The 15594-nt window shown below is 42.7% G+C and overlaps 1 protein-coding gene across 1 annotated transcript in view; it reads right to left on the minus strand.

Moving 5' to 3' along the window:
- The window catches only part of ADD1 (adducin 1), an 81818-nt gene that overhangs the window by 20318 nt on the left and 45906 nt on the right, over positions 1 to 15594 (minus strand). Inside the window, exons 4-7 of the mRNA XM_023737978.1 lie at positions 14885 to 15036; positions 3251 to 3331; positions 1293 to 1442; positions 11 to 154 (exon numbers count right to left, since the gene is read on the minus strand). Coding sequence (XP_023593746.1) covers positions 11 to 154; positions 1293 to 1442; positions 3251 to 3331; positions 14885 to 15036 — 527 coding nt within the window. The remainder of the gene's footprint in view (positions 1 to 10; positions 155 to 1292; positions 1443 to 3250; positions 3332 to 14884; positions 15037 to 15594) is intronic.

Raw genomic sequence — 15594 nt, forward strand, 5'->3', positions numbered from 1 at the left:
GCCTACTGACCTTACTTTTAGGTCCCAAATTTTTCTGAATCAAAACTTTCTCCTCCTCATCAACGAGAATCCCATGATAGTCGTGATAAGCCACTTCTCCGAGGGACAGTGCCTCCGGGGAGATTGGCAAGAGGCCACACTTCATCGCAGACACCTAGAGACCAGGTGGTCACCGTTAGTGCAGGCAAACGGCGAACGCTCTCCTCGCAGAAATACAAGCGGGGAAGATGTTTTGTTTTGTTCTCTTTGGAAATGAATGAAACCATGAACTGAGAATAAATGTGAACTCCGTGACTCACTACCAACCTACACTTACGAACAAAGCTGTCATGAAGCTGGGACAGTCTCAAAAGAAAACCACATCATTTTAGATTTTCTCACATTAATCTCAGACTTAATGATAAGACGAGCAGACACTCATGACATTTCAAAAGAGAGGCTGCAAAAGTCTTGGTGTACTGTTCATCTTAGGTTGTAGGTAAGATTGAAACACCAGAAAATTAGATAAAAGCAAATTTATAAGAGTTTATGATAATGATATTGTATAATTTCTCTACATTTATTTAACTCAAATTGAATCTCAAAGTAAAAATATCCAAGTGTTTGATGTAACCCTTAAGTTTCCTACAATCCCCCTATCTGGCCTTAGACTATGCTAATTCTGAAGGTCTTCCACAAAGAGTAGCATCTGACCCTAGTCTAACAGGCTCCAAAGATTCAAGCAATATCTGTCGGTGCAACAATTCCATAGAGAAAAGTCAATCTAAAAAGACAATATCACATTTAATTCCTTTTATAGTATCAGCCTTCCTATGAGAAATTCCTTTACCATGAAAAATTATTTTCATGGCAATTTTTAAAACATACTTCATGGTAGCTGTTTACAATTATATTCTCAAAGGTATCTCTAATGTTTTTAAACATGCATGGACTTCTAGTGGTTGGAATAGTATGCATTCTTTTAGAAAAAAATTACATCTCTCGGAGAATGATACATCTAATAAAACTCTGACACTGACATCAAAAACTGTATGTTCAAAGTGGAATAAACCAATCAGAGCTAACCCTCATCTGAACAATCATATATGCATGACATCAAAACATCAGTACACCATTACCAAATCAACCAGGGCACCCAGCGCACAAATGAGCCCAAAACGCATTACAAGTATAAAATTGCCAACAAAAGGCAGAGTTCTAAAGTGTTCTGCTTTCACTTGATTTTCTGCCAATAATCAAAATGTACATTCTCATGCTGACAGGCCCGGGGCTTTGTCCAGCGGCCCACTCACCGCTGCCCCTGCTGGTGTGTGGATATGAACGATGCACTTAACGTCCGGTCGGGCAGCATAAATTGCGGAATGTAAGGTGAAGCCAGCTTGATTGACTCCTAGATTAGTACTTCCGCGATCTACTACATCTCCTTGTAGATTGATTTTAACCTTAAAATAAGAAAACAAACTTTTTAAATGCCAAGAGGATTTCAAATTGCCCCAACTAGAAAACAGTACTTAAAAAAATTTTTTTAATCTCACTATGTTGTTGTTGTTGAGACTATATACAGAATATACACCAATTAAACAATTTCTACATGTACAATTCAGTGACAACGATTACATTCTTTTAGTTGTGCAACCATTCTCACCCTCCTTTTCTGAGTTGTTCCCCCCTCATTAACATAAACTTATTGCCCCCTAAGGTTCCTATCCAATCTTTCAAGTTGCTGTTGTCACTTTGATCCCATGCAGATAGTTCTTAGAAGAGCATAATGCTCAGGCAGACATTTTTACTAGCTAGGCAAAGCTGCTCTTGGGTTTTAAGAAGACTAGGGGGATGTTTTGGTTTCAGGTTTAAAGACGACCTCAGGGCAAGAGTTTCAGGGGTTCATCCAACCTCCATGGCTCCAGGAAGTCTAGACTCCATGAGGATTTGAAATTCTGCTCTACATTTTCCCCCTTTTGATTAGGATTCTTTTATAGGATTTTTGATCAAAATGTTCTTCTGGTCTCATGGCAAAGGAGGCAGCTGTTCATGGGGGCAATTAGCCACACATTCCATATCTTCCTCCTATTCCTGACTCTCATACTTCCTCTGTTGCTCCAGACAAATAGAGACCAATTGTTGTGCCAAGGATGGCTGCTTGCAACCTTTTAAGACCCCAGGCACTGCGCATCAAACTAGGAGGTAGAACAGAAGCACTAAACACATTATTAGACCAATTAACTGGGATGTCCCATGAAACCATGACTCTAAATCTTCAAATCAAGGAACTAAATCCCATGAGGTATTTGGTTGTACATGAACAGCCTCAGCAACTACTTTTTTTGGTCGTTACTGTAAATATACCTATCACACAACTTTTGCCAGTTCAACTTTTTACAGGTATACAACTTATTGACAGCAACTGAAATAATCGGTTGTGCAACCCTACCCTTAATCAGTGCCATCTTCCATCACTGTTAACCCCCCTTTCCCTTCCCTCCCACCCCTGGTAACCACTAATAAACTCTGTTCTCTACACATTTGCCTTTTCTTGTCTTTTTACATAAATGAAGTCATACAATATTTGTCCTTTTGCACTGACTTAGTTCACTCAATATAATATCTTCCAGCTCCATCCATACTGAAGCATGTATCAAGACTTCATTTCTCCTACTGGCTGAGTAGTGTTCCACTGTATGTATGTACCATCTTGTTTATCTATTCATCTGGTGATGAGCACTCAGGCTGTCTCCGGCTTTCGGCTATTGTGAATAGTGCTGCAGTGAACACTGGTGTACAAGTCTCTGTGTGAGTCTCTGCTTTCAGGTCTTTTGGGTATATACCTAGGAGTGGAATTGCTGGGTCATATGGTAGTTCTGTTTTTAGTTTTTTGAGGACCCGCCACACTGTTTCCCCCAATGGTTGTACCGTTTTGCATTCCCACCAGCAATGGATAATGGTTCCAATTTCCCCACAATCTCATGAATATTTGTAATTTTTTTTTTTTTTTTTTTTTTTATCTTAGCCATTCTAGTGGGAGTGAAATGGTATATCATTGTGGTTTTGGTCTGCATCCTAACTAGAAAATATTTAAACCATTCAGAAGTATTTACAACTTCTTTCGAAGGTTTTTCTAACTGAATTAATCACAAAAAAATGGAGTCCTTCATCTTTCTTGGGTTTTATATGTTAGTTGAATTTGAAGATGCTTAACTATCTAATGTGACCCATACCTACATGATGCCCAAGAACAGAGATCCATTCTTACCAAGCTGGAAGCAGTCACTTCGCTGTAAAGAAGTCCAAAAGGTACAATGAGGAAGTGCTCCTGCTCAGAGCTCACTCTGGCCTGTGGGGAGAATTGCCGAGTTATCTCAAAAATCCAATTAAAATGCTTTCCATCTCTTTCAGTCCACAAAAAGCCCCAAGGTTAGTCTATACTCACACCTCACAGGTTTGTTGTGAGCATTACATGAGCTAATTGGGAAAGTACTTATGCACAGTGCCTATCACAAAGCTAAGAGGTACTGGAAGCTTTCTATCATTATATTCCAGTAATTTCATTTGCCAAGTACATAAAGTGCATCTTGGTCACATATAAATAACTGTCTTTATAGAGGAAAAAACAAATCCTACACTCGTGCTCTGACAAACCTGCTGGCATCAAGTCAATCCCGACTCACAGTGACCCTGCAGGACACAGCAGGACTGCCCCACAGGGTCTCCAAGGCTGTCATCTTTACAGAAGCAGACTGCCACGTCTTTCTCTTGTGGACTGGCTGCTGGGTTCAAATCACTGATCTTTTGGTTAGCAGCTGAGCATTTAACCACTGCCAACGGGGCTCGTAAAAACCACAAATGAGAGAGTGTCCTATCTTACTGCTTGATTCATTTTAAAAAATTCTCTATGCCGTATCGTCCCCAACTTTGCTCCTTCATCAATAAAGTCTTCCTTCCACAACAATGCACTCAACAGTCCAGATTTGGCACACACCGTGTACCAACCGCTCTGCTAGACACTACTGATAGAGAAGTGAATCCTGCCCTCAAAATATTCAGTCTAACTTTTATAAGACTTGGGGACAGACTCAAAAGACTTCCTAGAGATTATATGAAAATACATTTACTGCTGGGTTAAGAACCCCAAAACTCTAACCAGGATGAGGTATGTGGCACTCAGTTTGCTGGAGACCTTAGGTGTGCACTCCCACTTCCTCAGCAGCGGAGCCATGTCTTCCGCGGTGGCCCCAACAGAAACACCTGCGGCTGCCGCGTGGGCAATCCAGGAAAGGGGGTGCTCACACATCCTCCATTCCACTCAGCCTCATCCCTCCACTCAGGCAATGCTCAGTGAGGCCTACTAGGCCATGGGCACCGTGGGGCAGCTGTAAGGAAATGGTTGCTGGAGCGACCTAATCATTAAAACAGTCCTCCTCACACTGAGCAGAATGTCTGTCTGGGATTTTCACCAGTTTCTAGTATTCAACAGAAAAGAAATTCTATCTCCCTTCTACCATTTAGTTCTCAAATACCGAAAACTATCCTATCTTCCCTCACGTTGTCTTTATGCGAAACTCATCCTCATTTCCTCAGCGTAACATAAAGGGATTAAGAGCACAGGGTCCAAAGTCACCGTGAGGTATGGGGCCCTCTGCAGCGGATGATTTGGTCCCGGCTCTGAAAGTAGGACCACGCCTGAGGCCAACGAGTGGGGGCTGACTGACTAAGAGCAACCACGTGGGGGCGCAATGCCAACTAAGCCACAGGAGGCCTGTGGTGATGCCAACAAAAGCTGGGAAGATGGAGACCTCACTGGAGCTTCCAGGGTTGGAGAGTGCAGGGCCAGGAGAAAGCAGAAGGCAGCGTCCGCTGATCAGAGAAGTGGCAGCAGACTGGTATGAGAAGCGGGCAGAGAGCTGTGGGTTGCAACAGCACCCAAAGCAAGAGACCAGAGCAGGCAGCAGCAGAAAACCCACTGAGAGCAAGATACCCAGAGAGGCATAGCGGCACAGCAGCGCAACACAGCAGCACAAGGCCAGCAGAGACTTGAGCCCAGCCTGGGTGCCCCCTCCCAGTACGGGTTGGCCTCAGAGCAGTTTCTGCTTCGAGAGCTGGGGCCAGCCCAAGGCTGTCCCAAGGCTGCTGGTTGAGAACTGGACTGTGCAGCTACAGGATGGTGGGCACAGCCAGCCAAGAGCAGCCACAGAGAGAACCCAGCAATATAAAAGTGAACACCACCTCCTCACCGTGAAACCGCTGTCGAAGCACGCACACTGATCTCCATTCTTGTTTGCTATCTGTTTTCCATGTGCTAACGCTCTGGGGGCATCTTGTGGGTTCTGGCTCTGATCGAATGCACGTGACATTTAGGGAGGGATCGCTATTTGCGAACAGCATGTGTGTGCACCACAACAGTAAATGTGTACTGTTTGAACATCTGTGAGGATACCGCAGGCATATACGAGTGGAGTTAAAACCCTAGCTCTGCCATTAACTGGCACGCTGAGCTCCTCCTCTCCTTATCTGTAAAGTGGGGGTGATAAGGGCTCCTCCTCATAATAAGCCCCTCAATAAACAGCACTGTTGTTGTCAGGTGCTGTAGAGTCGGTTCTGACCCATGGTGACCCTATGTACAAAAGAACGAAACACTGCCCGGTCCTGCGCCATCCTCACAATCGTTGTTATTATTGAGCCCCTTGTTGCAGTCACTGTGTCAATTCATCTCAAGGAAGATGAGTCTTCCTCTCTTTCACTGACCTTCTACTTTACCAGGCATGATGTCCTTCTCCAGGGACTGGTCCCCCCGATAACATGTCCAAAGTATGTGAGACAAAGTCTTGCCATCCTTGCTTCTAAGGAGCATTCTGGTTATACTTCTTCCAAGACAGATTTGTTCGTTCTTCTGGCAGTCCACAGTATACTCAATATTCTTCACCAACACCATAATTCTTCTTCAGTATTCCTTATTCATTGTCCAGCTTTCACATGCATACGAGGCAACTGAAAATACTATGGCTTCGGTCAAGTGCACCTTAGTCCTTAAAGTGACATCTTTACTTTTTAACACTTTAAAGAGGTCTTTTGCAGCAGATTTGCCCGATGCAATACATCTTTTGTTTTCTTGACTGCTGCTTCTATGGGTATTGATTGTGGATCCAAATAAAATGAAATCCTAGAAAACTTCAATCTTTTCTCCATTTATCATGATGTTGCTTACTGGTCCAGTTGTGAAGATTTCTGTTTTCTTTACGTTGAGGTGTAATCCATACCGAAGGCTATGGTCTTTGATCTTCATCAATAAGTGCTTCAAGTCCTCTTCACTTTCAGCAAGGAAGGTTGTGTCATCTGCATAACACAGGTTGTTAATCAGTCTCCCTCCAATCCTAATGCTGCATTCTTCTTCATATAGTCCATTTTCTCAGACTATTTGCTCAGCATATAGATTGAATAACTATGGTGAAAAGATACAACCCTGATGCACACCTTTCCTGATTATAAAACCACACAGTATCTCCTTGCTCTGTATTAACAACTACCTCTTGTTCTATGAACAGGTTCCGCATGAGCACAATTAAGTGCTCTGGAATCCCCATTCTTCGCAGTGTTATCCATAATTTGTTATGATTCACACAGTAGAATGCCTTTGCATAGTCAACAAAACACAGATGAACATGTTTCTGGTGTTCTCTGCTTTCAGCCAAGATCCATCTGGTCAGCAATGATATCCCTCATTCTGCATCCTCTTCTGAATCCAGCTTGAATTTCTGGCAGCTCCCTGCTGATACACTGTTGCAGCCACTTTTGAATGATCTTCAGCAAAGTTTTACTTGTGTGTGATATTAACAATATTGTTCTACAATGTCTGCATTCTGTTGGATCACCTTTCCTCAGAATGGGCACAAATATGGATCTCTTCCAGTCAGTTGGCCAGGAAGCTGTCTTCCAAATTTCTTGCATAGACAAGTGAGTATCTCCAGTGCTACATCCGTTTGCTGAAAACATCTCAGTACGTATTCCATCAATTCCTGGTGCCTTCAGTGCAGCTTGGGCTTCCTCCTTCAGTACCATTGGTTCTTGAACCTATGCTATCTCCTGCAAAGGCTGAACGCTGACCAATTCTTTTTGGTACAGTGACTCTGTGTATTCCTTCCACCTTCTTTTGATGCTTGCTGTGTCTTTCAATATTTTCCCCTTAGAATCCTTCAATGTTACAACTCGAGGCTTGAATTTTTTCTTCAGTTCACTCGGCTTGAGAAATGCCAAGCGTGTTCTTCCCTTTTGGTTTTCTAACTCCAGGTCTTTACACATTTCATTACTTTACTTTTTGTCTTCTTGAACCACCCTTTGAAATCTGTTCAGCTCTTTAACTTCATTTCTTCCATTTACTTTAGCTACTCGATGTTCAAGAACAAGTTACAGAGCCTCTTTTGACATCCATTTTGGTCTTTTCTTTTTCTCTTGTCTTTAATAATCTTTTGCTTTCTTCATGTATGATGTCCTTGATGTCATTCCACAACTCGTCTGGTCTTCGATCACTAGTGTTCAACGTGTCAAATCTATTCTGAGATGGTCTCTAAATTCAGGTGGGATATACTCAAGTTTGTATTTTGGCTCTCATGGACTTGCTCTAATTTTCTTCAGTTTCAACTTGAACTTGTATACAAGCAATTGATGGTCTGTTTTGCACTCGGCCCCTGACCTTGTTCTGATTGATGATACTGAGCTTCTCCATAGTCTCTTTTCACAGATGTAGTCGATTTGATTCCTCTGTTTTCCATCTGGCGGGGTCCACACGTATCGCTGCAGTTTATCTTGGTGAAAAAAAGTATTTGCAATGAAGAAGTCATTGGTCTTGCAAAATTCTATCATGCCATCTCCAGTGTCTTTTTTTTTTTTGTTGTTCATTGTTGTACCTTAAGTGAAAGTTTACATTTCAAGTTAGTCTCTTGTACAAAAATTTATACATACATTGTTATGTGACCCTAATTGCTCTCCCTATACTGGGACAGCACACTCCTCGTTTCCACCCCTGATTTCCCATGTCCATTCAGCCAGCTCCTAACCCTCTCTGCCTTCTCATCTCACCTCCGGACAGAAGCTGCGCGTTTAGTCTCATGTATCTACTTGAGCTAAGAATCACTCTCTTCACAAGTATCATTTTATGCCCCACAGTCCAGTCTAATCTTTGCCTGAAGAGCTGGCCTCGGGAATTGTTTCTAGTTCTGATAGAGAGTCCGGGGCCATGCTTTCCAGGGTTCCTCCAGTCTCAGTCAGACCATTAAGTCTGGTCTTTTTACTAGAAATTGAGTTTTGCAGGCCACCTTTCTCCTGCTCCAGAGTCTGTTGTGTTCCCTGTTAGGGAAGACATTGGTGGTAGCCGGGCACCATCTAGTTCTTATGGTCTCAGGCTGATGAAGCCTCTGGTTTACGTGGCCCTTTCTGTCTCTTGAGCTAATACTTTCCTTGTGTCTTTGGTGTTCTTCATTCTCCTCTACTCCAGGTGGTTGGGACCAAGTGATGCATCTTAGATGGCTTCTTGCAAGCTTTTAAGACCCCAGACACCACTCACCAAAGTAGGACGCAGAACATTTTCTTAATAAGCTTTGTTATGCCAATTGACCTAGATGTCCCCTGAAAGCATGGTCCCCAGACCCCTACCTCTGCTACTCTGTCCCTCAAAGTGTTTGATTGTTGTATTCAGGAAACTTCTCAGCTTGGGTTTAGTCCAGTGATTGACTTCCCCTGTAGTGTGTACTGTCCTTCCCTTCACCTAAGATAATTCTTGTCTACTATCTAGTTAGTGAATGACCGTCAACTTCCCTCCCCACCCTTGTAACTATCAAAGAATGTTTTCTTCTGTGTTTAAACCTTTTCTTGAGTTCTTATAATAGTGGTCTTATATAATATTTGTCCTTTTGTGACTGACTAAATTCACTCAGCATAATGCCCTCCAGATTCCTCCATGTTATAAGATGTTTCACGGCTTCATCATTGTTCTTTATCATTGCATAGTATTCCACTGTGTGGATATATCATAATTTGTTTATCCATTCGTCTGGTGATGGGCACCTAGGTTGTTTCCATCTTTTTGTTATTGTGAACAGTGATGCAAAGAACACGGGTGTGCATCTATCTATTCATGTGATGGCTCTTATTTCTCTACGATATATCCCAAAGGGCGAATTGCTGGATCACATGGTACTTCTATTTCTAGCTTTTTAAGGAAGCGCCAGATGGATTTCCAAAGTGGTTGTACCATTTTACATTCCCACCAACAGTGTATAAGTGTTCCAGTCTCTCCACAACCTCTCCAGCATTTATTATTTTGTGTTTTTTGGATTAATGCTAGCCTTGCTGGGGTAAGATGGTATCTCATTGTAGTTTTGATCTGCATTTCCCTAATGGCTAATAATCGTAAGCATTTCTTCATGTGCCTGTTAGTCACCTGAATGTCTTCTTTGACGAAGTGCTTCTTTACTCCGGTATCATTTCTATCACCAAGGTCATTTTATCCAACTACCCATTCTTCTTTGTTCCCAACTTTCGAATTCCAATCACTAGTAATTATCAATGCATCTTGATTGCACATTTGATCAATTTCAGACTGCAGAAGTTGGTAAAAATCTTCAGTTTCCTCATCTTTGGCATTAGTGGTTGGTGGATAAATTTGAGCAAAATTGGTATTAACTGGTCTTCCCTGTAGGCATATGGATATTATCTTATCACTGACAGCACTGTACTTCAGGACACTGAAATGCTCTTTTTGATGATGAATGTGACACCATTCCTCTTCACTTTGTCATTTCCATTATAATAGACATGTGACTGTCTGATTCAAAACGGCCATTTCCGCTCACTAATGCCTAGGATATCGATGTTTATGCATTCCATTTCATTTCTGATGACTTCCAATTTTCCTAGATTCGTCCTTTGTACATTCCACATTCCGATTATTAATGGATGTTTGCAGCTGTTTCTTCTCATTTTGAGTTGTGACACATCAGCAAATGAAGGCCTGAAAGCTTGACTCCATCCACATCATCCAGGTCAACTCTATTCTGAGGAGGCAGCTCTTCCCCAACTGTATTCTGAGTGTCTTCGAACCTGAGGGGCTCATCTTCCGAACTATACAGACCATGTTCCGCTGCTATTAGTAAGGTTTCACTGGCCTATTTTTTCAGAAGTAGACTGCCAGGTCCTTCTTCCCAGTCTGTCTTAGTCTGGAAGTTCCGCTAAAACCTGAGTCTCCACATCCTTATTAATCCTTGGTATTGTACTTCTTTTAAAAATTTTAGATCCAATGTCTGTGAAATGGTATTCCACTGTGGTTTTAATTTACAATTTCCTGATTACTAATGAGTTGAGCATTTTTTCTTTTTTGATAAGCCATTTTTATTTCCTCTTCTCTGAAATTTCTCTCATCTTTTGCCCATTTTTTACTGATCTGTCTTTTTTTAATGATCAATAGTTCTTTATCTATTCTGGATATTAATCTTCTGTTGGTTACATGCAGGGCAAAATCTCCAGGTTGTGGCTTTTATTTTCACTCTTTATGGTGTTTTTTAAAAAAGAGAATGTGTTCATTTTAATGTAATCAAATTTACTCATTTCTTCTTTTATGACAGGTGCTTTTTTTTAAAGAAGTCTTTCCTCAGGTCACAAGTTAAAGGTCAAACATTTTCACCTATATTGATTCTAAAATTTTTATAGTATTCTCTTTCACATAAACCCCTTTCTTCACAGGAATTGCTTTGTGAGTATGTACAGTATAAGGGAGGGCTCCCCAGTATAATTTCATTCAGCACCCATTATAGCCTAGTCCATCCTTCCTCCATGCATCTGCAATGCAATTCCTTTGTATATCTAATTTCCATACATGTTGATCTGGTCCTGGACTCTACACTCTGTTCCACTGGTCTATTGTCTATTCCTCTGCTCAAGCACACTATCTTAATTACCATCACTTTACATAGTAAGTTTGACATCTGGCAGGAAAAATCTCCTTGCCTAGTTCTTCAAGAGTGTCTTAGCTATTCTTGGCCTTTTGCTCTTCCGTATAAATGTTAGAATCATGCTGTCAGGTTCACATTAAAAAAATACTACATAGCCATTTTTAATCATCTGTTTTCTTTGTAGATATGTATACTTAATTTCATAAAGAGTATATATTTTATATATTTTTTTCTAATAAACATTTTCCATGTTTCCACATGGTCTTTATAAATATTTTTTAATACTGTGTAACATTACCTCAGATGGAGTCAAATAACCAAGTCATTTCACCACCTACTGCTAAATATTTAGACTCTCAACATTTTCTCATTATTATAAATGTTTCAATTTAATATATTTGTACATACATGATTTCTTCGACTTATTTCCTTAGGATATATCACCAAGAGTGAGCACAACAGCTCTACAAATTTTAATGGAAAAAGCTTAAAACCTAAGATTCTCTGAGTCTGCAACAAAATGGAGAAAGTGCTCCGTACAGACTTCAAGTGAAAATAAGAGAATGACTCTTCAAAGCAAGTGCCTTTACCAGTGCTTCCTCCCCAACGGGACCAGCACGGGTGTCTTTGCTTCTCCTTCCGCATTCTAGTGCCCCATCCTCTGTGTAGGAGAACAAGACACAAATGTAGCACATTTTAGGGACACTCACTGAAAACAAAAACCACCCCTAACTCAGTATCTCTAGCAGAGGGCAGTATCAAGTCCCAGAAGCACAATGCATCGTTCATGAAAGGTGGGCTGCAGACCGTGGCTGTGGGGGGTCAATGTTCCTGAGCCCAGAATGGAGCGCTGAACTAAACACCTGCCATTTTAGCACGTGTTAGCCCTGAAAGCACTTCACTGACCCAGAGAGGAACCGAGGCTGTAGGGAGACTAGCCACCAGCTAAGTACCACCAAGAGAAGAGGCCCATCCCACTGTGCTAACTGGGCCGCCCAGGCTTGCTCCCCAGCAGAGGTTCCTCTAATCCTGCACAGTCTTAAAATGGAGATCTAATTCAGACAATCATCAGTAATCCTGTAGCACCTGGCAGAACTTTTAAATCGCTTTAGCAGAAAATCTCTATGACCCTCTTTCAGAATGACCTGTTGCACCAATACATACTGCTAGTATTTGTTTTTCTGCTAAACGTCTATATAATAGCAGCTAGACTGTAAAACAAAAAAAGCATGCCATAAACTATCAAAAAAAACAACTTCCTTAAATGTTCTCTAGTTCACTCTTTAAAAGAGACAGAAAATACTTCTGGTAACCCAGATTTCTTTTTACTCAATATTGAACACCAAGAGGATCACTCACAGAAGACCAAACACTTCACTGTCTTAATTCTGCCAAGTCCTAAACAATTAAAGGAAAAAGCAAGCAATTTAAGCAATGCAAATTTATTTAAACAGCAGTCATGATAGGACTACAGGTAAATGGTATTTTAAACCCCAAAGAATGTGAGCTGCCCAGAAAAAGCCCCGGCCCATGTTTGCTATTACAGCTGCACCCACCATTCTCACGGACCGAATCTTTAGGAAACCATGGAGCACCACACCTGCACACACTGCACTCTGCCCAGAATAATCAGCCAGAGATGCCAGCAATTATCCGTGTGGGCACAAGGAAGAGAGCTGGCACCTGTGGTGGGCTAACTGGACCCACTGATCGATATCAGAGGCACAAGGAAGTTCGTGCTTGATGGTTTTCCTGAGGTAGGATTTCAGCTCAGTTGGGGATTTCATTCGATTGTTCACCCAACTAAGTCTTCTTACATGCCTACTATGTGCCAGGCAGCATACCCGGTCCTGGGGGTACAGCAGGGATGATGCTGTGCGGCCTGATGGTAACTGCCACCAGGCAAGGAAAGCTGCAGAGAAGGGGAGTCAGGCTGGGCTGGTGGGGTAACGCGCGTACAGCAGTAGCTTGCGCAGCAGGTCTGGGTGTGCCAGGCTCCGTCTACACTGTGGAAAGTTCACTGCAGCAGTGTCAGAGAGGGGGCCAGGGAGAGGGGCCAGCTCACCATACTAGCAGAGGTTAATACATCAACGCAGCATGCACTGGTCTCAAGGACGAGCTCCAGCCCTGCACCTTGGAAGGACTACTATGCCTTTTTTGAGTCCAGAACAGAGCTAAACTAAGCACCTGCTGGTGATGAGTCCCCGTCTGAAAAACCTCTGCGCGTGAGTGTGCAGAAGAGGTGACATGATCTAAACAGCTGTTAGCACTGGCTGACTCCAGAGACAGGACTGAGACGCTTTCTTCATAAATCTGCATAGGTATCGCTTGTTAGAATACACATGTACTATGTTAATAACTTAAAATATCCAATAAAAGAAAGCAGACCTCAAAACAGGAGATTAGGAAGGTTGAGAAGTTAGAGGGTTGATATGTTGTGGGGTTGTTAACCAATGTCATAAAACAACATGTGTACTTCTGTTTCATGAGATACTATTTGTTCTGTAAGCCTTCATCTGAAGTACAATAAAAAAATATAAAAAATTCCAAAAAAAAAAAAAAAACAGGAGATTAGGAGGGAAGCAGTGCAAAGAAAGAGGCTAACTCCACAAAAGAGTAAAAACACAGAAACCTGACAATAAACAAGGAACCTGAGAAGGCAGGAGACGGAATTCTAAGCCCAGAGAGCAAAGTATGGCCACAGGTGGGAGGTGGCTGTTGTGGTTAGGTGCCATCAAGTCAGTTCTGACTCTTAGCAACCCCATGTACAGCAGAACAAAACCCTGCCCAGTCCTGCGCCATCCTCACAATTGTTGTTATGCTTGAGCCCACTGTTGCAGCCACTGTGTCAATCCATCTCGCTGAGGGTCTTCCTCTTTTTTGGTGACCCTCTACTTTACCAAGCATGATGTCCTTCTCCAGGGACTGGTCCCTCCTGACATGTCCAAAGTATGTAAGACGTAGTCTTGCCATCCTTGCTTCTAATGAACATTCTGGTTGTACTTCTTCCAAGACAGATTTGTTCGTTCTTTTGGCAGTCCATGGTATATTCAGTATTCTTCACCGACACCACAATTGAAAGGTAGGACATTGTAACAGGAGGACAGGAGTACAGAACGGCAGAGACGTCGGCAAGGAGCTCCAATTTTCTGTGACGTGATGAGGTCATCTACTGGGAGAGGGGTCAGGAGTTGCGAAGAGAGTACAGGAGGTCTGGATGCTATGACAGATTTGGACAGTGGCAGAGAGGTGCCCTCAGGGTGCAGGCAGTGCTGTGGTGGCATGAACTTGTGGAGCAAGCCAATGGCTCTGCCGGGAGGCCGTCCCCAGCAGCCTCTGGCTGCCCAGGTGGAGGGAGGGATGGTAGGGGGCTGGAAAGGGCGTTACTGAACTGCCAGACCAGAAATCCAAGCTGGACAAACCAGCGAGCAAACAAAGGCTGATGGTTCAGGGTGCAGAGGGGGCCCCCAGGGCAGGACTAGTCTTGTTTGCTGATATCACCAGCTACCAGCTGATATACCAGGGCTTAGAGCCCTTGCTGGCCACCAGAAAGCAGATGCCCGTGAACACTCGTTAAAGAATGTATTTTAGAAAACAGAGGTCCTGGTAGTGTTCAAAAAGTGCAATAGTTGAAGAAACAAATGAGAAAGCTAGAAGGCTCTGGTCAGAGTGGGAAAGAATTTTAGGAACTGCCTACAGTTTGGCAAACACGCATTTATTAAGTTAGCACGCAAGAAGAAAGGAGTTTTAAGGAATTAATGTTCTCGTAACTTGTAACTCAAACTGCCTCCTTCTCAGGTCACTGTGCTCTGCAGTCAGGAATCAAACACGAGACGTTCCGAGACCTACTGCAGCTCAGCCTGCTCCCCTCTTCTCCTGGATGGAAAGAGACGGTGCCAGACACGCAATGTTCCATCGACCATTCAGTGATGACACCGCTCAACACTCACCGTGATATGATTGTAAATAAGCTGGGACCACCCAAAGAGATCTGCTAATCTGTAAAACGCTGCCAGTTTACAGCGCAACAATTTCTCCCCTTTGTCATACGCTATGGAGTCGGATCCTCTCAGGTCGTTCACAGGAGTCACCATCCCAAGGCCTGAAACAAAGAACAACAAAGCACAAATGTCTACCATTTCTTATCCAAAGTAAATCAAATAATAATGGTTCTGAGATATTCATCTTCCACATTAGGCCATAAAGTAAGTCTTGGAAATTTCCTAAAGACCGAGTTCTCTAACATCAATACAATTAAGTTAGAAATCAATAACAAAAAGACAGTCAAACAAAATGAATACTCGGAAATTCCTAAGTGGTTTCAAACTCGTGGCTCAAAGAAGGCACAGTGGAGGCAGCCGCTGTGGAGCTAAGAGCACGTGCTGGAGCCGGTGCCGGGGTGCACAGGTCAGCCTCCCGGCTTCCGGGCAGTAAGCACCCTTTCTGTACCTTCATCTCCCCATCTGTAAAGAGATCATGAGAAGTACAGCTCTTCATTCTTTTATCTGGAATTCCAAAATCCAAACAGATCTAAAATTTTCAAGTTCTAAGTGGGGCTCCAAAACTCATTTGGTGGTGAAACCTGACTGAACAGGCTGAGAAATGAAGAGGGGTGTGGGTGTGTGTGTGGGTGTGGGTGTGGGTGTGGGTGTGGGTGTGG

Source organism: Trichechus manatus, unplaced genomic scaffold (genome assembly GCF_000243295.1).
Source record: "Trichechus manatus latirostris isolate Lorelei unplaced genomic scaffold, TriManLat1.0 scaffold00111, whole genome shotgun sequence".
In the NCBI taxonomy this organism is placed as follows: Eukaryota; Metazoa; Chordata; class Mammalia; order Sirenia; family Trichechidae; genus Trichechus; species Trichechus manatus.